The 24694-nt window shown below is 36.2% G+C and overlaps 1 protein-coding gene, 1 long non-coding RNA gene and 1 pseudogene across 3 annotated transcripts; all 3 read left to right on the plus strand.

The window, feature by feature from the left end:
- Positions 1 to 2794: 2794 nt before the first annotated feature.
- LOC120211072 (protein adenylyltransferase SelO-like) lies at positions 2795 to 6753 on the plus strand. The gene is made up of 8 exons (XM_039209695.1): positions 2795 to 3150; positions 3436 to 3545; positions 4092 to 4148; positions 4250 to 4549; positions 4665 to 4912; positions 5563 to 5869; positions 5950 to 6223; positions 6303 to 6753. Exons 1-8 carry the CDS (start codon positions 2920 to 2922, stop codon positions 6555 to 6557), a joined length of 1782 nt encoding a protein of 593 aa, XP_039065626.1. The 5' UTR covers positions 2795 to 2919; the 3' UTR covers positions 6558 to 6753.
- Positions 6754 to 7356: 603 nt separating this feature from the next.
- On the plus strand, positions 7357 to 18454 carry LOC120211082. Of its 2 annotated transcripts, none has more exons than XR_005524572.1 (6): positions 7357 to 7519; positions 8250 to 8309; positions 9237 to 9533; positions 9816 to 9853; positions 10009 to 10075; positions 18256 to 18454. It is a non-coding gene; the product is annotated as an uncharacterized LOC120211082 (long non-coding RNA). The 2 variants fall into 2 exon arrangements; XR_005524571.1 differs by having other exon boundaries at positions 18280 to 18454.
- Positions 18455 to 19536: 1082 nt separating this feature from the next.
- Positions 19537 to 20851, plus strand: LOC120210271 (annotated as a pseudogene).
- Positions 20852 to 24694: the final 3843 nt, after the last annotated feature.

Raw genomic sequence — 24694 nt, forward strand, 5'->3', positions numbered from 1 at the left:
GTATTTTAGGATTTTAAGAATTCTAATATTATAGAGATTTCTTTTAATATTTTAAAAAAGTTAGTATAAAATAAAATATATGTCACATTATGAGCGATTGACGATTTTCTTTAATGATCGTGACAATTTAAACATTTATTTAAGAAAATAAATAAAGGTGATTTAAGCTATTATTTTATCATTAAACCTTAAAAAACTAAAACACAATAATTACATAAAAATAGAAAAACAAAACAAAACAAAACAATTTATGAAAAAAATGAAAAATAAGGAGAAGAACATTTCTTTTTGAAAATGGTAAATTACATTATTCATCACTAAACTATCTTCTCACTCCTATTTTGGTCATTTAAGTTTAAATTTTTTTAATTTAATCACTTAACTTTTGAATTGCTCATGTTTTGGTCACTCTACCGTTAAATAATTAACAATGTTCTGACATGGCAACTGGAACCAAAACGACATAGTTTTGAGTCCTACATAATATTAAATTTAGATTAAAATGATGTCGTTTTAAACTAAATAAAAATTATTTTTCTGTTTTTTTTTCTCATATTTCCTTCTTTCTTCTCTCCCCTTCCATTTTTTTCTTCATTTCCTCGTCAACCTAAAACAAACTAGTATTCCTTTCATCCAACATGTGGTACCTAAGAGCGCTCCGTTCATTTAGTTTAGGCGAAGTGAGCGGCTTGCCCCTATACTATATAAAATAGAGTCAACGGTGATGCTTCGGACTGGATAAGGTGTCAAACCTCACATTTTTCGAATTTCGATATTAGTAGCTGAATCTTCTGGATTTTGTAAAAACTAGATTCATTTAATGTCATTCAATGCAAAGTCGGTATGTTTCCGAAGACACTCGAGAGGCTGCCGTTGTCAAGAGAGACTCTCGGAGTTCCGTTTGTCAACCGTTTGTTGTTCCGGCTACACACATTGCAGCAAACTCATCACAGATATCACCATACGGTAAAGTTTAAAAGAGAAATCTAATCGTTTGTCAACCGTTTTCATCCACTGGTGGTCGAGACTTGCAGGCATCTCCTTTCAATCGATATCTTTCAGAAACTCTCCCCTTTCAGCTAGCTTGTCTCGACAACTTGAATCATCACGTGGCTGCTAAAGTAAGCTAAGCTTCACACAAGCCTAAGGAAGCCTTCAAAATCCTCTCCCGTTGTACTTTCTGTACCTCTCGTCCTCTCCTCTCACTATTAAGGACACTATATAGAAAATCAATTACCCACCTGAGAATGAGGATCATCAAACTTCTCAACGATGCCAAGCCACTGCAGCAACAGATCAAGTGTCTCAAGAGCATATAATCAATCACTTTTGAGAATGCTACAAACAAAAGGTGCATGGAATCTTCAAGTACTGTTGAGTTCTTGGCTTCCATTATGGGAATCACGACTCATCAGCAAACAGCACCTGAAGGGTCATTACATTACGAGAATAATGCAACGCAAAAGCTACGATTCTCAGGTCTATGCACTACTGCTGTTGAAGCAGATGGTGGAGGTAGTCGATCCGATGCAGCTCACCAACTTGAGACCTGAACTATCCACCGAATTATTGAATTAATCAGAGTATTTCTTTCTTTTCTTGTTTCGTTCGAGTGCGCAGACTGGGAAGCCACCGACCGCAACACGTTGGAGAGCTTTTAGATCCCCCTAAAACGACCATTCTCCTAGAGTTCCGAAATGATCCTCAGTCTCGCTACAACCTTCTTAAGCCGAAAGAAAGATGGGCAGGAATCTCATTTTTTTGGTAGTATACGAAGGGGGAGCAGAATTGTATCTGACAGTGGTTCTTCTATCACAGATTATTGGGCCCGTCGTTTGGCTTCCACTCCAGTTGACCTCTCTTGTTTTCACCGCTGTGAGAAAGTTGAGAGCAAAGCCAACCCAGCAACCCACCCCGGCCCCTTTGAGAATCGGTTCTTCACCAATCGGTGTAGAGGTGGTAATCGGGTCTTTGAAGAGGGGTGTTCAAATGGTTCATTCGGTAACCGATCGAATTAATCATAACCGAATTAATTAAATTTTTTTATTTAATCGTTAATCGAACTAAAATTTATTTGAAAATTATTAACTGAACTGAACAAGTTTCGGTTAATTCAGTCAATTTTCGAATTAACCTAAATTTTCTAATTTATATAACAATTGCATATTTTTTAATTCAAAAAATAGTTTACAATTAATTTAAATAATATCTAGATTTTTTTAATTAATTAGTATTAATTTAGGTTTAAAATTTATTGAATTTTAAATTATTAATTAGGTTTTAAATGGTTTGGGGTGAGCATATATGTTATATATAATATATTTAAAATTTAATTTTGGTTAATTCGATTAACTCAGTTAATTAATCGATTTCGAACCGAATTAAACGTTAACTGAATTCTAAAAAAATTATTAACCGTTTCTTGACCGAACTAATTCGGTGGCCGGTCGAATTAATCGAACTAATTCGATTCAATCGGTTAATTCAATTAAAACCGAAAAATGAACACCCCTACTTTAAAGTGAAAAAAATATGAGAAATAATATAAAAAATATTATCACTTAAAAAATTAATAAAAATTACATGTCATCAAAGTGTTAGAGAAAAATACGTTAGTGATCAAATAAATTTAATGTTTAAAGTTGAATGATCAAATGAAAAAGTTTTAAACTTTAGTAATCAAAATAGAAGTGAGATATAGTTCAGTGATGAATGATTGTAGTTTACCCTTTTGAAAATGCTGAAAAAAAGTTATGATATAAATTCAAAAATGTCCCAAAGATGCATCGACTTTCTGTTTCTTCCTCTTTCACTTCTCTAAGCCTTTGCTTTTGCCTCCGCTCCTATTTCTCACCCATTCTTTTCCTCGAACATCGCTTCTCCCCTGTACGCCGCGTTTAGACCGGCGGCAGCCTTCGTATGGACTCTTCCTCACCCGACCCTCCCTCCTCCCTCTCCCTCGAGTCCGTTGTCGACAGTTTGAAAAATCAAAGCTTCAGAGAACAAGGTGACGATCACATAAACGAAGAAAATAAAAACAAAAACGTTAAATTGAGCCTTGTTAAATTGAGCCTTGAAGATCTCAATTGGGATCATTCATTCGTCAGAGAACTCCCTGGGGACGCTCAAAGCGACTCTATTCCTCGTCAGGTTTAATTTCTACTGTTGTTAAATTCTTTTTCATGTTCGAGTTTTATACATATGTCTAAGCTGAATGGAAATTTGTTGAAAGCAATTCGTTTTTATTTTATTTTATTGTACAGTCGGTGTTTGTTCGGACTAAACTATACTATTAGTTTAAATTTCATTTTTAGAATTTTCAACATATAAGAAATGATATTTATGCGGTTTGAAGAGAGAAGAATTAAAAGGTATATTTGATTTGTATAATTTAGAATATAATTTTTTTAAAAAGGTTTTCTGATGATTTTGCAGGTTTTACATGCATGTTATACAAAGGTTTTGCCATCAGCTGAAGTAGAGAATCCGGAGCTTGTTGTTTGGTCAGATTCAGTGGCTGACTTGCTGGATTTGGATCCTAAAGAGTAAGTATTGCATTACACTGGTCCTTCAGAAAATACTAGCGAATGAAGGGTGATGGGTATCTGAGTAATCTGTATTTAGACTTGCCATAGGTATTAGATGTAGTGCATGAAATGTCAGTTGACTAATAATGTTTCGATTTTTTTGTTGTTAACATGGGTGTGTATGGGACATTGGATTGCCATTGGTATAATATTTGATTATAATCAACACTGTTAGATGTGATTATATGTATATATTTTTGTCAAATATACTACAGGGATTGGATTATGAAAAATAAGATGAGGGAATTCTGTAATGCGTGCACCAAAATAAGAAAAAAAGTAATACCATTTACTTATCAACTTTGCCTTGTTATACCAAACATACTATATTATTAAAAAATGTTTATATGATTATTGATTAACTTGTCAGTAATCTTGAGAATTGTGTCTTTCATGCCTTGGCTTTGATTGTTACTTACTGCCGTTTTTTGTATCCCCTTGTATAGTTGTATTGCATTGTGTTGCGCAAATGATTAACCATACAGCTCTTTGTCGGAGTTGCAGATTTGAAAGACCAGATTTTCCCATTAAATTTTCCGGAGCTTCTCCTTTGACAGGAACGTAAGTATTTGTCTTCGAGCTTTTTCTACAAATTACTATCAGACATCAGTTTCTTTATTATTTATTATCCTTTGGGTCTTCATTGATGTTCCCTCTGACAGTGTGCCGTATGCTCAATGCTACGGAGGACATCAGTTTGGCACATGGGCCGGCCAACTGGGTGATGGCCGTGCTATTACTCTTGGGGAGATTCTGAATTCTAAGCTAGAAAGGTGGGAATTGCAGCTTAAAGGAGCTGGGAAGACTCCATACAGTCGATCTGCTGATGGGCTTGCAGTTTTACGAAGTAGTATCCGTGAATTTCTTTGCAGTGAAGCAATGCATTTTCTAGGAATCCCAACTACTCGTGCTCTTTGCCTTGTGACCACTGGAAAACTTGTTACTCGAGATATGTTTTATGAGTATGTTCACTGGGTTTTTAATTTAAGATAACAATGGGCTAACTAGGCATTACCTACATACAATGTATATGAGGGGTGTGTTCTTAGTTATATTTGTTTACATCTTATACTTCAGTGGCAATCCAAAGGAAGAGCCTGGTGCAATTGTTTGCAGAGTTGCGCAGTCCTTTCTCCGTTTTGGTTCATTCCAAATACATTCTTCTAGGGGAGAAGAGGACCTTGGTATTGTTCGTGCTTTGGCAGACTATGCCATCAGACACCATTTTCCTCATATTGAGAACATTAGTATAAGTGAGAGCTTATCTTTTAGCACTGGTGATGATGATCAATTGGTTGTGGATTTGACTTCAAACAAATATGCAGGTAAATATAAGGATCCATTATCATTTTGGAAATTGTTTTGGCAATATAGGGTAAATTTCATGAGCAATATGGAAGTTGTTTTGGCAAAATTAGATTGTATATCACTTTGTTAGCCAAGTCAGTCTCCCTTCTCTTTCCGTGCTTTCTGTGTTCTTTTAACGGTTATTACTTTGAGATTTCTTCTTTAGTTCTTTAGTGTCCCTGAGAACATGATTTCCTACTGCTTTTGTTTTAAGTTTTGTAATTATCAGAAAATGTAGGTATATTCCAAAATTTCCATTAGTTCATATAGGGCACAATGCCCAAATCAGCATTATTGGAGAAGGCATGTTGCATAACACTTGTGCATCTGGGCAATGAGTCTATGTCATGTTTTCTTCTTTAGAGACATGCTAGCTTCACTCTGCTTGGTTTAAAACTTACTTTCAGGTCAATGAAGAAACACTTCTTATTTGTAAGCATTATGTGTTCATAAAATTCTACCTCCTTGTTAACGACTCAGGGAGTATAGATTTAGTTTGAAAGCATGAACCTCATAAGATTTTGAATTAATTAGTTTTTGTTGTTGAGCGCATTTGTCCATAAGCTTGTAAATTTCATGATTCGTGGTAATTGTTCCTAGTTTTCACTTTTTTCTTGTTCATATCCAGCATGGATAGTGGAGATTGCTGAGCGCACTGCTTCTTTGGTTGCTAGATGGCAGGGAGTTGGCTTTACTCATGGTGTGCTAAACACCGACAACATGAGCATTTTAGGTCTCACCATTGATTATGGTCCTTTTGGATTTTTAGATGCTTTTGATCCAAGTTACACACCAAATACTACAGATCTTCCTGGGAGAAGATACTGTTTTGGAAATCAGCCTGACATTTGCTTGTGGAATATTACACAATTTGCCTCCAGTTTGATGGCTGCAAATCTGATTAGTAATAAGGAAGCTAATTACGCCATGGAAAGGTATGTCCGATTTGAGTTATCTTTCCACCGTAATAGTAAGTTATTCCATGATAGATCATCAATGCATTGTTTTGCTGCAGGTACGGGACAAAATTTATGGATGAATATCAAGCTATAATGAGCCGAAAGCTTGGTCTCCAAAAGTACAGTAAACAGCTTGTCAATAAACTTCTTAATAATTTGGCTGTTGATAAAGTGGATTACACGAACTTCTTTCGTTCACTTTCCAATATCAAAGCAGATCCCGACATTCCAGAAGATAAGTTGTTGGTTCCACTAAAGGCTGTTCTGCTAGATATTGGCAAGGAACGTAAGGAGGCGTGGGCCAGTTGGGTGCAATTCTATATAAAAGAGGTACAATATGTTTTTTGTCATTAATATTACCGATGTGTATCGACTGCTGAAATCCTGCAAAATATCTTTCCTTGTTCAGCTTGTTGCCAGTGGCATCTCAGATGAGGAGAGAAAAACTTCAATGAACTTGGTGAACCCTAAATATGTTCTGAGGAACTACCTATGCCAGAGTGCGATCGATGCAGCCGAACTCTGTGATTTTGGAGAGGTCCGAAGGCTGCTTAAAGTAATGGAGCGACCTTATGATGAGCAACCTGGAATGGAAAAATATGCTCGTTTGCCGCCAGCATGGGCTTATCGGCCTGGTGTGCGTATGCTATCTTGTTCTTCATGAGTACTAATTGGGTATGTTATACAAAACTTTAACAAATAGGAAAATGGGAGGGAAATATTTGTATTTCCTTTTTAATTCTTCAACAAAGCGTAATGATGTTCTATTTTTATGTTTTACCTTTGTTGCATCATCCAGTGATGAGGGTTTTTACACGACTAGTATGCATTGTTTATGTTTTGATAATTATCTATTTTCTTATCTGTTTTACCAGAAAGATATATAGTTGAGAAATGAAATGATTGGATGGTAATTATTATTATTTTGAAAGAGAATCTAATTTCACTGATCAAAAGATTCGTGAGATTAATAGCATCTTGCATTACAATATTAGTAAAGCAGTTTAAATGATTTAATATGAAAATGCTAAAATAGGAACATTTAAGCTTAAGTTAATTAAACTTAAAAGGTTTTCTTAATATCATAACTAAAAGTATTCAAAATGTGATAAATTTTCAAGGTTCTATTTACCGACAAAATAAAATTCATTAAACAGTATGCGCAGAAATAATATAATTTTTTTGTTAAAATGATTCTATATAGAATTATATATAAGGTTATGTTGCTACACGTGCTACTAGTGCAACATCCTTTCTCTTCCCCCGTTTCGTCTTCCTTCACCAAAAACACTGCTGCGTGTCAAACTACTGAACAAGGACCGAATGATGAGGAGTCGAAGAAGGCGATCGCCATGCGAATCAAACCAATTCGAGAAACAAGGGGAAATGCTGTTGCATGCAGGATAAATCAATTCATCAAAGTAATCAGCCATTTTTTTTTCATTTGTGGAGACTGGAGTTGATCAACAACGTGTACTCTTGTTCTCCGTCTTTTTTGGATATTTGCAGAAAGTAATTAATGAAGTGCGATCAACTGAGTTGAGCTCCCATCACTTCAATTTTTTAACGTTAGGGTAATGAAGCCGATGAAGGCAATGAAACTTGTCTGCCCACCAATCACTATGGGTAAATTTCCTTAATATCCTTTATATACCACACCGTTTCTATATGAAATATTCTTTTCTGTTGTCATTTAAATTATTTAATGTATGTCTAGCTCTTCATGATCAAGTCCTTTCCTTGCCTTTTTATTTTCTTTCTTTTTGTTCCTTCAAATCATTACAATGGATTTGGCATCTTATCTTGCTTGAATTGCAACTTTAATCCTCTGATCTTGTTATACAACCGACACCGTTGCTTCTGCATAAGCAAAGAAAATCAACTCACATAAGCTCTATTTTCTGGACCATTATTTGCAGTCTATGTTTGGGATAAAAATAATATCTTGAATTTGCTTCTGCATAAGTAAAGAAAATAAACTCATATAACCTTTATTTGATAGTGGTTGATGTTGTTGATTGAACCGGGAAAACTCGAATGGATGTTAGGCATGCATCCCAAGATACTCTGTTGGATAATCCCTGTTTTCTTTATGATTCTTGCACCACAATGTGCAACGCAAAAGCTAAAATTTGTTTATGGATTTGGTTCTGAATTGCTAGATAAACAAGATAATACATAATTAAACATTATAAGAAATGAGTTGGAGAAAGAGGAAAGAAAGAAAAGAAGAAAGAGACATATAAGGAAATAATTAAACCTTTTGACAAACACAGGCTCTATTATATGTTAATGTTTGTTTTGCTTTTCTTTGCTTTATGAAAACATTGATAAATGAGGTCTATATTAATTTCAGGACTGGTATGATTCGTGTGGTTCATACGTCGTACATCATCGTTGACTCGGAGATCTTCTGGTAAGAAAATTCATAGTAACCAGTCCTAACATTTTATCAGCTTTATATATATTGTACTCTAGCTGTCCAATAGTTTTGGTAATAAAAAGGTTATTATATGAATGCATAGCCCATGCTGCTAATCCTGTTGTTCCAAGAATGGAAGCTTCTGCTGTGCCTGTAACTGTAGTTATGAAGTTTCTTTATACCATGGATTATTATTATTGCATTAATGATATACACCTTGCCAGATACTTTCTCTATATTTAGACTTGGCAAATAGAGGTAAATAACAACAGAAATTCATTTTGACAGGTAATTAACGCGGAAAATTGACTGTATCCTAATTTTGAACTTTGAAAATTGATTGTTTTTACAACTGAATGCTACCGTCTGTAACTCCCAATTGAATTTTGAACCTGGAGTCATGAAACACATGCAAGTCATGAAGGCCATAAGCTGATGCCTTAGCCCCCCTCTCTTCTCTCTCTTTACTCGGACTTACTTAGTGATGACGTATTTCGGACATTTGCCCCAATTCAAATATCATCTCATAGGTATAAACGACTAGATGATGTCCTTTGTATTGTGTAATGTGTCGGTATTCGAATTAAATAAAATGTGATGACGTTGTAAGAACCGAGAGAAAAAAGAACGTACTTGCAATTGATAACTGCATGAACTGTGACTTTATAGCTACACTTACTCATCATATATGATTAAATGTTCTCTAATCATAGACAATTAACAGATGTCAAGAGAGCTGAAGAGTGACAGATAAAAACTCTCTCACATTTACTTGCCTTAGTGACATTTATAAATTAAAAAATTTTATTGCAAGAACTCATAATTATTTTAAATACAAACTTTCTTTTCCCCTTTCTGTCTGAAATACCAATATGAGGATTAGAAAGAGATTTCCCTCATTTCCCGTCGTACCAAGTTCAGTGGCTTCTTCATCAGAACCTCCACCTAAGCAAGAAGAGATGGAGGTATCCTCTTTTCCAGTACCTGCTGAAAGAACAGCTAGAGAAGCATCACGGGATATAGTGCTCAGTGATTGGAAGGATATAACGGCTTGGATGTTCATCACATACTACTAATCATCGCACCGTCCATCCCTGTGTGCCAGAGGAACATTCCAGCACCGGCCCTGTCCTTAATGAAGAAGCTGTCACAGAACTACAGTCAGGGAATGGAAGGAACAAGAGCCTGTTGGAACAAGAAAATCCAACTAAAACAATGGTTTTCTTTTTTTATTTCTATACATTTCATGTCTTTTCCCTTATGGTCCCTCATCATCATTTTTTGTGCTTCACGATTTTTTTTCTTGGAGTTTATCTTTTATGAAATGTTGATCTATGATCTTACAGGTCTCATAAATTTCCATCATCAGCCTGTTCTAATCTTTATCTTTAATCATGCAACAGTATATTTTCTCCATGTATTCTTATGCCACTAAGTTTACTAACAGGATTAAGAAATATATCATTTACTTATTTTTCGTCGGTATGATTTTGTTTACAGGTCATCAAACAAGGATGTCGAAATGAAGGAAAACAAAAGTAAACTCGTGATTCCCTACCTACTAAATTTTCTATCCAAACTAAAACTGATAATTTAAATAAAACTATCCATATGCTTAGCATTCAAAGCATATAAAAGACCATGAGTTTTATCTTTGGATCTTAGATTAACAAGCTTAATTTTGATGTTCTAGGAAATGAATTACTCTGGTACTGGTATATCAAAGCAGAAAAGGAGAACTATTTCTTCTTCTCGGAAAGGTATGCCTTTCCTAAGGTTTAAAATAGTTATAAAATTGAGTTTTCTTTCTCGCCTTTGGGACATTATTACATTGTAAAGGGACAACGGTTTTTATCTTCTTCTTGGAAAGGTAAGCTATCTTTCCTCAGATTTAAAATGGTTTTAAATTTCAGTTTTCTTTTTGTGCCTCTTAGACATTAGTACAGTTAACTTCTTCATTTATACGTCAATGGGCGAAAGTCGGTACTAATGCTTAGCTGTGATATATTTCCGTTTACGGCAGTCCAAAATAACTTCAATTCAGGATATAGTAACCGATTCTTACAAAAAAGTAATTAATTTATCTTGTTATTGATCAGGGATTCCACACACACACGTATAATGACCCTCACAAATTGCAACTACACGTAGGAATCAATAACACGAAAACTTTGCTATAATGATCCTCTTTACCATCAAATAACACTGAGATATCTTCATTTTGATTCTTAAAACTAATTGTTTTAGTTTATTTTTCCCTTTCCCCTTTCGAGTGGCTGCAAAAATAACTGAAGATATTGCTAAAAGTAGTGTCCGAAACAGAAAATAGCCTACTGTTTTTGGGTTCTATATTTATGTTCAGTACCATTTTATACCCCCTAAGTCTCTTCAAGATATATATTATTGCATTTTGAAGCAAACAAAAATCATTTCAAAAGCATGCTTTTCCTTTTTGTTCATCATAAAGATGGTTTTCTGGTTTTCATGTACACATTCAGAAGATTTTCTGAAATGGTTGTGTCACGATGGAAGGGGAGCTAGGGTTTGAAGGTCTTAATTTGGGGAAATCTCGAAGAAGGAAATTGGGGAGACAACAACAAAAATTGGGAGAGGAGAGAAAGGAATTAGGGATCGAAGGGGGATTAGGGATTGAATTGTTACCTGAAAGGAGAGGGGCTGAAGTCATAACGGGAGATGGGTTTCATGGTAATGGGTATGGGTCAATGGGGTAATTGGGCTCAAGTTTAATTAGACCCAATTAAGAAATCAGGAGGCTTATAAGTGTGGGTTGGGTCTGTACGAATCCAAACAGAGGGATGGATTGGGCGAGTCAGCATCGAAGGTAGTTAATTTGTTAGATTTGTTGTACTGACAGCTGGTGGTACTTGTTTATATATAATTGTACCAAAACCCTTTAGGGATTATCTTATGAATGAAATGAACGTTTTCTGTAACCTATTCTCTTTATTTTCTTAAATCCCTAAAAAATCTTCTATCATCCTATCCTAAATCATAACAAATTGGTAATCAGAGTTGAGTTATGTGATCCAAAACCATTTTTCACGCTGGGAAAGACAAGAAAGATGCAAAAGACTGGAACCATTGAGGTACCAGAACAAGCAGTAGAAGTGAAGGAAGAGACCTTACCATCTTGGTAGGTGGAGCAGAAAGCAGAGCTGGAGGGAATGACACAAACCTTGGAGGAAGGAATGACTGAGAACAGGGGCTATTTGCAGAGAATCCTACAGCTGATCAATCAGGCAGTTGAGGAAAAAGAATCACCTCAGTCAGCAAGGAGTCAACCACCAGGAGCTGAAAAGCAAAACAAAGGTGAAGGTAAGCAACCATGCTTAGTTACGGTTCTGAGTGAGCATGAGAAGTATACTTTTCAACCTAATGAACCGGGGATTTTAGCTGCTAAACCTGTGGGGTTTACTGGTCCTCTACCTTTTAATCAAAAATTGCAAGAAGAAAATATTATGGGCAGTTCTAGTGAGATTAAAGTAGACAATAAGGGTTTATTTGGGAGTTCAGGGCCTATTTTACCTCGACCTAAATTAGAACTACAGATGTTTGATGGCAGTAATCCCAGAGGATGGGTTAGAAAATGCCAAAAATATTTTAATCTTTAGGGAGTTCCGGAGGAACAGAAATTGGATGTGGCTGCAATGTATTTGATGGGGAAGGCTGAGACCTGGTTTGATGGTTATATTATGCAGAAGCATAGAGTGACTTGGCATAAATTTGAGGCTGATTTGTGTCATAGATTTTGTGACAGAAACTATTCAAAGATCATTGAAGAATTTAATAAGTTAATGCAGAAGGGTAGTGTAGAAGAGTATCAAGAAAAGTTTGAGGAGTTAAGACCCTATTTGTTACAACATCATATGCATTTAGGGGAGGATTATTTTGTTTCCAGCTTCATTAGTGGTCTCAAGGAGGAATTAAAACATAAGGTGAAAGTGTTGGAGCCCAGAAATTTGTCTGAAGCTTATAGGCAGGCCAAACTTTATGAGTTGGCTAATGAGATGAAAGGAAAGAAGTATAAATATTCTCATTTTTTTCCTTGTACTCCTTCAAGTGGTTAACAGAACAGTGGGACTAAAGGTTTGGAGCCTAAGATAACTCTTCCTAATTCAAATACAAGGCAGAGTTTACTGGAATATAGAAGAGCAAATAATTTGTGTTTTAAATGTGGGGAAAAATTTGCTCCTGAACATCAATGCAAAGTTAGACAGTTGAACAATATGGAAGAGGAAGAAGATTCTGCTGACCAAGAATTGACAGAAGGAGAAAATGGAGAAGGGAATGATGTAGCTAAAGAAGCCCTGGAAATTTCTATCAATGCTATTACAAGTAATGTAGGGCATACTACATTGAGAATTCAAGGTTTTATCAGAGGAAAACCACTTAATGTGCTAATTGATAGTGCAAGCACTCATACTTTTGTGACACCTAAGTGGGCCAAAGACGGAGTGGAACTTGTTCAGACTCAACCATTAGTTATTACAGTAGCTAATGGGGAGAGGCTATTCAGTACTGCCAAAAGCAATAAAGTGAGTTGGAAGACGCAAGGCTATGAATTTTAGCATGATTTCAGAGTTTTGTCTTTAGGGGGCAGTGATATGATACTGGGAGTAGACTGGATGGAAGCGTTTAGTCCTATAATGATGGATTTCAAGGCCAAGACAATTAGTTTTGAAAAGGATGGACAAACTGTTCTGATTAGAGGAACTCAGAAATTACCAATCATCAAACCCATCTCAGGGGAAAAATTGCAGAAGTTAGTTGAAAGGGATAATGAAGTGAATGGGGAAATCTATTTGTTGAATGCTGAAGTGGAGGAAAGCAAAATTCCTCTACCTTTACAAGATTTATTAGAAGAGTTCAAGGAACCTAAGGGAATGCCTCCTAGCAGAAAACATGATTATGCCACTGTTCTTAAACAGGGGACACAACTAGTCAATCTAAGATCCTATAGATTTGCTCATCATCACAAGATTGAAGTTGAAAAACAGATTGCCCATATGTTATCCTCATCTATCATACAAGTAAGTAAGAGTTTTTTTGCTTCTCCTTGTTTACTTATCAGAAAAAAGGATGGAACTTGGAGGTTTTGTGTGGACTATAGGCAGTTTAACTCTTATACAGTTAAGAATAAATTTCCTATTCCTATAGTAGAAGACTTACTGGATGAATTACATGGGGATAAATTCTTTTCAAAGATTGATTTGAGATCTGGTTATTGGCAAATTAGGATTAAAGATGAGGATGTTCATAAAACTGCTTTTAGAACTCATCAAGGGCACTATGAGTTTAAAGTTATGCCTTTTGGCCTTACTAATGCCCCATCTACTTTTCAAGCTTTGATGAATGACTTGTTTGGAGCATATTTGAGGAGGTTTGTTCTTGTGTTTTTTATGATATTATGATTTACAGTTTTAGTATGATAGAGCATAAAAATCATTTAAGAGTGGTGTTGCAAATTTTGCTGAAGAATAGGTTGTATGCCAAAAAGAGTAAATGCTTTTTTGGCCAACAACAAGTGGAGTATTTGGGACATTTAATTTTAGCTAAGGGAGTAGCAACTGACCCTGAAAAAATAAAGGCTATGTAACAGTGGTCTTTACCTAAAAATCTAAAATCCTTGAGAGGATTTTTGGGTTTGACAGGGTATTATAGAAAATTTATCAAAGGGTACGGAGAATTGAGTAAACCCTTGACCAATATGTTGAAGAAGGAAAGACTTCATTGGTATCCAGAAGCTAAATTAGCTTTTGAAAAACTAAAAAGGGTTATGTGTGAAGCTACAGTTTTGGCCTTACCAAATTTTGAGCAGATTTTTTTTTTGGAAACTGGTGCTAGTTCCAGAGGTATTGGGGCTATTTTATCTCAAGCAGGAAGGCTGTTAGGATTTTCGGAAGCTCGAAACGACAACCGGAACGATTTGCAAAGAGGGGTCAGAACGGTTTTGTGTTTAGGGAGTAAGGAGATTGAAAGATAGAGAATTGCACAGCGATTTATAGTAGTTCGACTTTCTCAATCAAAGTTTACGTCCACTACCTTAGCTCCTTACCAAGGATTTTCCAACAAATTCACTAATTTGTTCTTTCTTTTGAGGATAAAGAGTAACCTTACAAACTCACTAGTTTTTCCGGGCTAAACTAGAACCTTTCCCTAGCTTTTACACGGGATTAGCTAGAACCTTTCCCCTTTAAAATATGATAAAAGATGTAAACAAGAAAACTTCTCTAAGGTAGGTGTTTACAAGATTGAGCTCACAAGAACAAAATATTTACAAGAGAAAGATGAAATAAGAATGAAAAACTCTTTTCTTGTGTTTGATTGCTTGGATAGTTGTTCTCTTACTTCTTCAAGTGTCTTTAGCTTGTATTTATAGCTTGGAATGTGTTTGAAGTCATATTTAGCCGTTGGGGATATTTTGGAGCTGTTTGGGAATGATTTTTCTACAAAAATAGGCTGCCCAGAATTGGGGGAATCGGTACCCCTTCATAGGGAATTGATACCCCTTCATAATATTCAAATATTATGACTGTTGGGCTGATGAACAGTGAGGGAATCGGTACCCCCTTAGGGGGAATCGGTTCCCCTTTTACATATTGGAATTTTTGAGCCTCGGGATACTGTTCAAACAGTGATTTACTGTTCAAATAGTAATTTACTGTTCAAATAGTAAATTACTATTCATAAAAACATTTTTGTGCTCAATTTTAAATTAAAAGAACTTTGAATTATTTTTGTAAATTTTGAATAAATTCAATTAAGTCCAAATACATTTTGTAAATTCAATTCAAGTCCAAAAACCATTTTGCCTTAAATTGTTATATCGAAACATAGTTCAACAAAGGCCTATAGCTTATTTAAGTAAGGCTTTGGGGCCAAAGCATGCATACCTTTCTATCTATGAAAAAGAATACTTGGCCATCCTAATGGCAGTGTCACACTGGAGGCATTATTTGGAAAGTGACTCATTTGTGATTAAAACAGATCATGAGCCTCTAAAACACCTATTAGAGCAAAAATTGACTACTACTATACAAAAGAAGGGGCTGACTAAGTTACTTGGGTTGGATTATACAATTCAGTACAGGAAAGTCAAAACAAATAAGGTGGCAGATGCACTTTCTAGACAGCTAATGAATTCTGGTGAGTTTTTTGCAAATGGGGGTTACTGTTATAATTTCTACTTGGAGACAGGATATTGAGCAGAGTTACGAAGGGGATCTACTGGCTCAAGAGAAAATTCCTATTTTACTTATTCAACCTGACAAGATTGAGGATTGGAAGAGAATTAAAGGAGTTTTATACTTTAAAGACAGAATTTATGTGGGCAGCAAAGGAGATCTCAGACAGAAAATTATGATGGCTTCACATGATTCACCACAAGGGGGTCATTCAGGTATTCAAGCTACTTATCAAAGGATTAAAGCTTATATTTTTTGGCCAAAGATGAAGCTTATGATTCAGGAATATCTAAAACAATGTGAGGTCTGTCAAAGAACTAAAATTGAGCACATTTCCAAGCCAGGTTTACTACAACCTATTCCAGTTCCAAACAATGCTTGGGAAGTTATAACAATGAACTTTATTGAAGGACTGCCACCTTCAACAAAGTACAATTGTATTTTGGTAGTAATTGACAAATTTACTAAGTAAGCTCATTTTATGCCACTGTCACATCCCTACACAGTGGTGCAAGTTGCTAAGGTATATCTGGATCAGGTTTATAAGCTTCATGGTCCTCCTAAGGTAGCTATTTCTGATCTAGGCAAGTCTTTTACTAGTTTATTATGGCAAGAACTACTTAAACAATTGGGGACAACTACACTTTTCAATACTGCCTATCATCCAGAGACAGATGGGTAAACTGAGAGACTTAACCAGTGTTTAGAACAGTATCTCAGATGTATGTGTTTTTTAAAACCTACATCTTGGTCAAAGTGGTTAGCCCAAGCAGAGTGGTGGTATAACACTAATTACCACTCCGCTATAAAAATGACCCCATTCAAAGCCTTATAGGGTTATAAGGCACCTATTCTGAGTTGGTCAGGGGACTCTAGAGTGGATGCAGTACAAACTATGATGTAAGACAGAGATCAATTTAATGCTTTACTACGTGAACAACTCATTAAAGCCAGTAATAGAATGAAGCAGATTGTGGATAAGCATCGTACATAAAGGGATTTTCAGGTTGGAGAGGAAGTTTACCTGAAACTTCAGCCTTATAGACAGACATCACTCGCTTTAAGGAGAAACCTAAAGCTTGCTGCTCGATATTTCGGTCCCTACAAAATACAGAAAAAAATTGGTCAGGTTGCGTATCAACTGGAATTGCCACGGGATTCTAAATTACATCCAATGTTTCATGTTAGCTTATTGAAGAAGAGAACCGAGAAACAAGGACTTATCTCGCTGAATCCTCCAGAACCGTCTTCAGATGGTCAATTGAAAATCTCCCAGCAACTGTGTTGAACCGACGAGTGGTGAAACGACAGAATCAAAACGTTCCTCAACTGTTGATTCAGTGGATGAACATGGGGCCAAATGATGCAACTTGGGAAGATGATTCGGTGTTACAGAACCAATTTCCCGATTTCGATCCTTGGGGACAAGGATCGTCTGATGGAGGGGGTATTGTCACGATAGAAGAGGAGTTAGGGTTTGAAGGTCTTAATTTGGGGAAATCCCGAAGAAGGAAATTGGGGAGACAACAACAGAAATTAGGAGAGGAGATAAAGGAATTAGGGATCGAAGGGGGATTAGGGATTGAATTGTTACCTGAAGGGAGAGGGGCTGAAGTCATAACGAGAGATGGGTTTCACGGTAATGGGTATGGGTCAATGGGGTAATTGGGCTCAAGTTTAATAATACCCAATTAAGAAATCAGGAGGCTTATAAGTGTGGGTTGGGTCTGTACGAATCCAAACAGAGGGATGGATTGGGTGAGTCAGCATCGGAGGTAGTAAATTTGTTAGATTTGCTGTACTGACAGCTGGTGGTACCTGCTTATATATAATTGTACCAAAACCCTTTAGGGATTATCTTATGAATGAAATGAACTTTTTCTGTAACCTATTCTCTCTATTTTCTTAAATTCCTAAAAATTCTTCTATCATCCTATCCTAAATCATAACAGGTTGCTAATGTAAGAGATTTTCAGGAATCTTGAAATTTTTTATACATATATGTGTGGATGCATATGTATATACATATGATTTTGGAGTAGAGTTCATACATTTCCTCATTCAAGCACAGAACTACTGCTTAAAGTTTCCTAATCTGCATGTGAATGTAAAAAACAATTACAGTATTGGTGTAGTCAAACTAGCATAGATGTAGATTTGCAAAGTATGAATTGCATGTGAAGAGTGCATGCTTTTACATCTGTGAGATGTAGAATTGGAAAATTTAGATTTTGCACGTGTTTTATCCTTAGAGGTTTGTTTTAGATTCGGTTTGGGTGTAGAGTGCATTCATTTCCTTATCCATGCACAGAATTACTGCTTGAAGTTCTGTAATCTACACGTGAACAAAAAGAAAGATATTAAGGTGCCACCACAGACGTAGATTTGCAACGTATGAACTGCATGTCAAAGTTGCCTTGGTTATGGATGTTAGTTTTGTTACACATCATGTGACATTCTGTCATGTTAAGTATTCTCGTTTTCCTGCGAGTCCTTCTGCATATGTGAGCTTTCTCATTGATTTACTAAACTATAGTTACATGCATATTCTACATTTTTTGTTTTACCATTCAACTGATACATACATTCAAACAAGAAAGCTACTGAAAATCATTGCACAAAGCATGTCATTTTGAAAGTCTTGTTTAATGTAATGATAATAGGTTCTCTTAGCTACTATTGTTTCATTCCTCTTCTTACATTCATGGATTGTCTATCTGAAATTTGTTACTTAGGTGATGCAAAGGAGATGTTTCCAGGAAATAGCAAATATCGGAAAGCTGAAACTGCAATGATGATCAACGGTCGGAAGGAAAGGACTAAAGTGAGGTCGTTGATGGAGGTCAGATACGAGGCCGAGGATGAGTATGAGGATGAGGAAGGCTACTCATCTAGCCACTCCACTGAGAACAAAGTTAAGATGAGGAGTTTAAAAAGCATATACGCTGACATCCGAAGCTGCATGCCTATCTCCGACAGTGAAGAATCATTCAGTGAGTGATATATAATAGCCAATGTTATAATTTGGTTAAATTAGGCTTCAAAAACTACAGATACTTGCATAAATGCTAACCTCAAACAAAAGCTTCAAAAACTACAGATATTTGATTAAATGCTAAATTCAAACCATGACTTTGATTAATTTTTGTCTTGTTTATGGAAGGATTGTTATAATTGTATGTTGTCTATGTTGATTTTGTATTTTTGGGGGTGAAATTGTCTTAGAAAAAATCTGTTTTTTTTCCAGTTTTTCTGGGTGGATTAGGAACATATTCATTTAAACAAAACACACAAAGATAGATCATCTTGAAGAAAAAAAAATAGTTCACTTTTTGAGGGGGGAAAACTACTCTTCAAAATGTTAAGTTGGAACAGGCCAATTTTATTAAGTTCCAATTTTATTTAGAAAATTAATTGAACTTGATTTTTTAAATACTATTTAATATAACAATTACAATTTAAATAAAAAATTTAAGTTATAATATTTGAATATATGTTAAATTTGTAAAATTTAAAGACAGATTTAATATAATAATTACAGCTTAAGTAAAATTTTAAAGACAGGTTCGTAATTAAAGATTTTTCTTTTTTATATTTTTTCCGAACATATTCAAAAATATGTTTAGATTTATTGATAGAATAAAAATATAAGTTTTCTTAAAAAAAAACTAGCCTTTTTGCCAAAATAATTAAAAAAAAAAGGAAATTTGAACATTCATGTCCGTTTGTAAAATCAAATCAGACAGCCCATCATTTTTGTCATGACATGGAAACTTGCCCGCTTAAAGGGGGAAAGCTTAGGGGTGGAAATATAGAAGTGGTGGTGGATTAATGACTCCATGGAAATTGCAAGGAATCGTCACCACCAGTCTTAATGTGGACTACTTTTCTTTCCTTGACTTGAATTGTTTCTTCTCCCTCTCTTGTATCACATATCATATATGCTTCTTTCTTTATTCTTTATTCTTAAAGACGATCCATTGTTTTGATATTTATAATAATATTCTTAAACGACAATGGCAGGCCAACTTGTAAATGTCCACCGGGATTCTCTTTACTCGATCAAGATGATAAGTACGGAAACTGCAAACAAGACTGCCAAACATCTTGTTTGCATGATTGTATGTGTGCCGTTGCCATTTTCAGAGGAGATAGCTGCTGGAAAAAGAAGCTGCCGCTTTCGAATGGAAGAGCAGACAGTGGCGTTAATGACAAGGCATTCATTAAAGTTACCAAAGTCGACCCTACTCCTCCACCAGTCCCTGATATTCCAGATCTTGTTGAAGAAAAGAAGCAAGGCACTTTGATGATCACTGGATCGATACTCTTGGGTACCTCTTGGTTGCAGCATTTTGCCTTGGGTTTTTCTCCATTTACCAGAAAAAGTTATCGAAAACTAATCAAGCTTGACTGGAGAGTTGAAGGTTTTCACCTACAAAGAACTTGCAGAAGCTACAAATGGTTTCAAGGAACAGCTCGGAAGAGGGGCCATTGGCATTGTTTACAAAGAAACAATAGGGACAAGTAGCGTTGCAGTGAAGAAATTAGATAGAGTGGTTCGGGAAGGAGATAGGGACAAAGAATTCAAAACTGAGATCAATGTAATCGGGCAGACACATCATAAGAACCTGGTTAAGTTACTAGGAATTTGCGAAGGAGAGCAGCGTTTCCTGGTGCATGAGTTCTTAAGCAATGGCACTTTAGCCGATTACCTGTTCCGAAACACTTAGCCGAGTATGAATCAAAGGACCCAAATTGCCATAGCAACTGCCAGAGGGCTTCTTTACCTACATGAAGAATGCAGCACACAGATCATCCATTGCGAGATATAAAGCCTCAAAACATACTCCTCGACGACTGCTACAATGCTCGGATATCAGATTTCGGGTTGTCCAAGCTTTTGATGATGGATCAAACTCATACTAAAACCACCATCAGAATGACAAAAGGGTATGTGGCCCCTGAATGGTTCAGGAACTTGCCGGTAACCGCAAAGGTCGATGTCTATAGCTTCGGTGTCTTACTACTAGAGATCATTTGTTGCTGTAGAAGTGTTGTTGATGAGGAGAATGCAAGTACAGATGGAGATGACTTGATATTAACATATTGGGCTTATGACTGCTTTAATGAAGGAGCAATAGAGGCCTTGATTGGAGACGACAAGGAGGCCATTAATAATGGAGAGAGCTTGGAGAGGTTGCTGATGACTGCCTTTTGGTGCATTCAAGAGGACCCATATCAGAGATCCACCATGAGAAAGGTTACACAGAAGGAGCTGTCCAAGTGAATATTCCTCCAAATCCATTCCCATTTACCATCACTGCTACCTGAAATTTCCTTTCTCAATCGCTCTTGTAGTATCTGTTCTTTTCTTTTGGTTGATAAGGCCTTTCTTGCACACTTCTGCTACCAAATTTGTATTTGTTTTTACGTCTTACTGTATTATGAATTATAAAGGATTCTTAGTTTGGCTATTACATTGCTTCTCTGCAATAAACAATTTGGTTTATAATTGCATGTACAACAAGAAAACCCAAATATTAATTTAAATAATAAAATATAAGCATTAATTTAAACCTTCAAAATTCAAGTATCAAAAAGTATATTAAATATATTTTGGCATTGAACCGGAAATAGCAGCAGCCACCGTAGATGGCCGCAAGCACTATGACATGGTGGAAGATGGTGTAAAGCGGGGAGACAAACACTGAATGGACAAAACAGGAAATTCATTAGTAAATAAATTGATATGGAAAAACAGTCTTCTTATATGATTGAATGGACCATAGATGATGGTTGGGAAGGAGCATAGATGACATGTGCCAAACGTCCTTAATTACCCTGTCATTCTAGAGAAAGAACATGGGAATTTTTGGCCTTCCCTTTTGTGGCTATGGTACTTGAACTGTGAATTGAAATGGTCGATGCCTCACATCATTGGCTTGAAGATTCAACAGGTAAAACAAAAATTCCACCAGTCTTTTGCTATTTCGCTTGTTTGAGGAAAGAAAAATCCACACCTTATCAGGTTATAAAGCTTAGTTTAGCGTCGGTCATTTTATCTGTAACCCCTAGACCCGGCCTGAACGTTAGACCCAAACCTAAGCAGTCACATATTCCATTCAAAGATTCTTTTTATATTTAAAATAACTTATAAAACATTAGAGATAATACGGATTAAAATATCGATAATACGATTATATCCAAAACGATAGCAAAATACATGTCACCAAATACAACTGAAAAACATGTAGAGGTATTTGTTCATACAAAAGTAAAAGTAGTTGATATCCTCTTATGCCAAATCTGCTAGATTACAGTCTGCTGTTATCTGAAAAGGGTAAAAATTTCAAAATGAGCTAAAAAGCCCAGTGTGTTCCATACATTATAATAAAACATATTAATAAAATATTCCAGTTAAAAATCGGTTTATCAAACATGTTTTTTTTAAACATGAACACTACCCCCATCCGTCAAGTCCAAAATGTGTAGGTTCCCCAGAACCATACACCCACCGTCAAGTCCAGTAGGGCCTTGAGCACAAAGCCGAGGAGCCTCCAGGTATATTCCTCCAACATTATTCCCCCAATGATAGTAATAAACATGTATGTATTCGAGTGAAAATGGATATTAATCCATTAAAACATGAAAATGTTTCATGCTTGAAAAATCATATACAAAAATTACGGAAAACAATTTTCAAATAAGTAATATCCGGTAAATCAGATGTCGGGTAACCAGTATTCAGAAATCAGGTATCATGTCGTAACAATATTCAAAATTATCACCAATTTGAAACAATTCATATAATAGTTTAAAACAGTAAGATAACACCGTCAGGAAACACCGTCAGGAAACACACCTGTAACAGTCTGAGTAATCGGATAGGGAAGCCTACTATTGGGTCTATCGATCACGCTCTGCTGCAGTGCTAGATCCTACGAATCGGAAAAATTCATATTTGAATCCTAATATGAATAATCTTAATCTTTATTTAAATAATTTACGGAAACCTATGGGTAATTCTCGTCGTACGCGGTTCGGACTGATTTGACAAACGAACAACTCCGGACCTAGCTGATCCTCGCTGAGGTGAAACACGAGTACCTTTATAAAATATCTTATTGGATTAATTCCATAACCAAATATCAAATAAATAATCAAAAATGCTAAAATACTAAGCATTTTTGGGTTAATGAGCTCGATTTGGGGATTTCAAGTCATAATTTGGCAAAACGGACTTCAGAATCAGACACAAGACATCGAAAAACATAAAATATGACTTTTCGAAAGTTTGACTTTTTGGTCAAAGTCAAAGTCAATGGGTTTGACTGATGATTTGGAGGCTTTCGGGTTCGAATTTGGCAAAACAGACCCCAAAAACAGATTTAAGACGTTAAAAATGTCAAAATAGGTATACCTGAAAAACGTTAACGGCTGTTTAATGGCCGGTCAACACCGGTCAAAGTTCTGGTCAAAGGTGGTAAACGACAATCAATGCCGGTCAACGGTCAACGCGATCAACGGTCAACGGGTCGGACCGGTCAAACCGGTTCAGACCGGTCAAACCGACCAAACTGCTCTAATGCCATTTCGAAGCTCCCCCACGCACAGGGGCGACGCATGGGGGCGCGTGCGGCGTGCTCCAGTGTTCTAAAAATACGAAAAAATTTCCTAAAATTATTTTAAGCAATTTTCAGGCACTTATAAAGCTCAGTTCACAATTTTAAACGGTGGAGAGCTCGATTTTAACACATCAGAAACTTTGACCGCTTTACCTCCCTCACACGCCACCGTAGACGGAGACGAGGAGGACACCGACGAGCTTGAAATGACACAAGGAACACGATTGTGCGGGAGGTGTCGAAAACGAAGCAACGATTGACGATGAATTGAAGATTTTATTGGCGGTGGTGCTAAAAAAAGTCGAAACTTTGAATCAAAATTCACGGCGTTTGACACCGTTTCACTTTAATTGATTTAAGGGGTTTGTTCATCGCTCGATGATGAACCCAATGATGGTTTCAAATCAACGATCGGACCGCGTCGAGATCGTGTTTGGAAGTTGGGCGTTGGAGGAGGAAATTTGGGAGCAATTCATTTCTGATTTCAATCAGAAATGAATTGCACGCATATAATGCGTTTTCTGCAGACACTATTTGGATAAATCCAAGGCTTGGTCCCTGAATTTCCTTCAATTCTAAAACAGGCTAGAAGTTTTAAAAAATTTCAATTTAATACTCAAATTTTGCCAAATTACTTAATTAATTTTTTTTCTTTTCCAATTTTCCGGGTTGTTACAATTCTCCCCCTCTACAAGAAATTTCGTCCTCGAAATTTACCTTATGAAAATAAATGAGGAAACTGAGCCTCCATTGATTCCAGTGTCTCCCAAGTAGCTTCTGAGAGGCCATGGTTACTCCACTGAACTTTGACAATTGGAATACACCTATTCTGAAGAAGTCGCTCATCCCTTTCTAAAATCTGAACGGGCTTCTCCTCGTATGACAAATCAGGTCTCAGCTCTACCTCATCAACCTAAATGATGTGATCTGGATCTGGACGGTATCGCCTCAACATAGATACATGAAAAACATTATGAATACGACTGACCTGGGAAGGCAACTCAAGCTGATAAGCAACATGTCTGACTTTATTTAGAATACGATACGACCCAATAAATCTCGGATTCAATTTACCCTTACGTCCAAATCTCAATACTTTCTTCTATGGTGATACATTGAGAAAAACCTGATCTCCAACCTCAAACTCAATATCTTTCTATCGCTTATATGCGTATGATTTATGCCTATCAAATGCCTCTTTTAAGCGATCACGGATCAATTTGACAATATCTTCAGTCTCTTGAACCAAGTCTGGACCCAAAGTTTTTCTATCATGTAACTATGTCCAACATATAGGAGTACGACATCTACGTCCTTATAGAGCCTCATACGGTGACATGTGAATACTTGCATGGTAATTATTATTGTAAGCGAACTCGGCTAAAGACAAGAAATCTTCCTAACTACCACGGAAATCAATCACACAATCCCGTAACATATCCTCCAACACTTGAATAACTCGCTTAGACTGTCCATCAGTATGATGATGAAAAGTTGTACTAAAATTCAAACGAGTACCTAAAGCCTCGTGCAAAGCCTTTCAAAACCT

Source organism: Hibiscus syriacus, unplaced genomic scaffold (genome assembly GCF_006381635.1).
Source record: "Hibiscus syriacus cultivar Baekdansim isolate YM2019G1 unplaced genomic scaffold, ASM638163v2 tig00000715_pilon, whole genome shotgun sequence".
NCBI lineage: Eukaryota > Viridiplantae > Streptophyta > Magnoliopsida > Malvales > Malvaceae > Hibiscus > Hibiscus syriacus.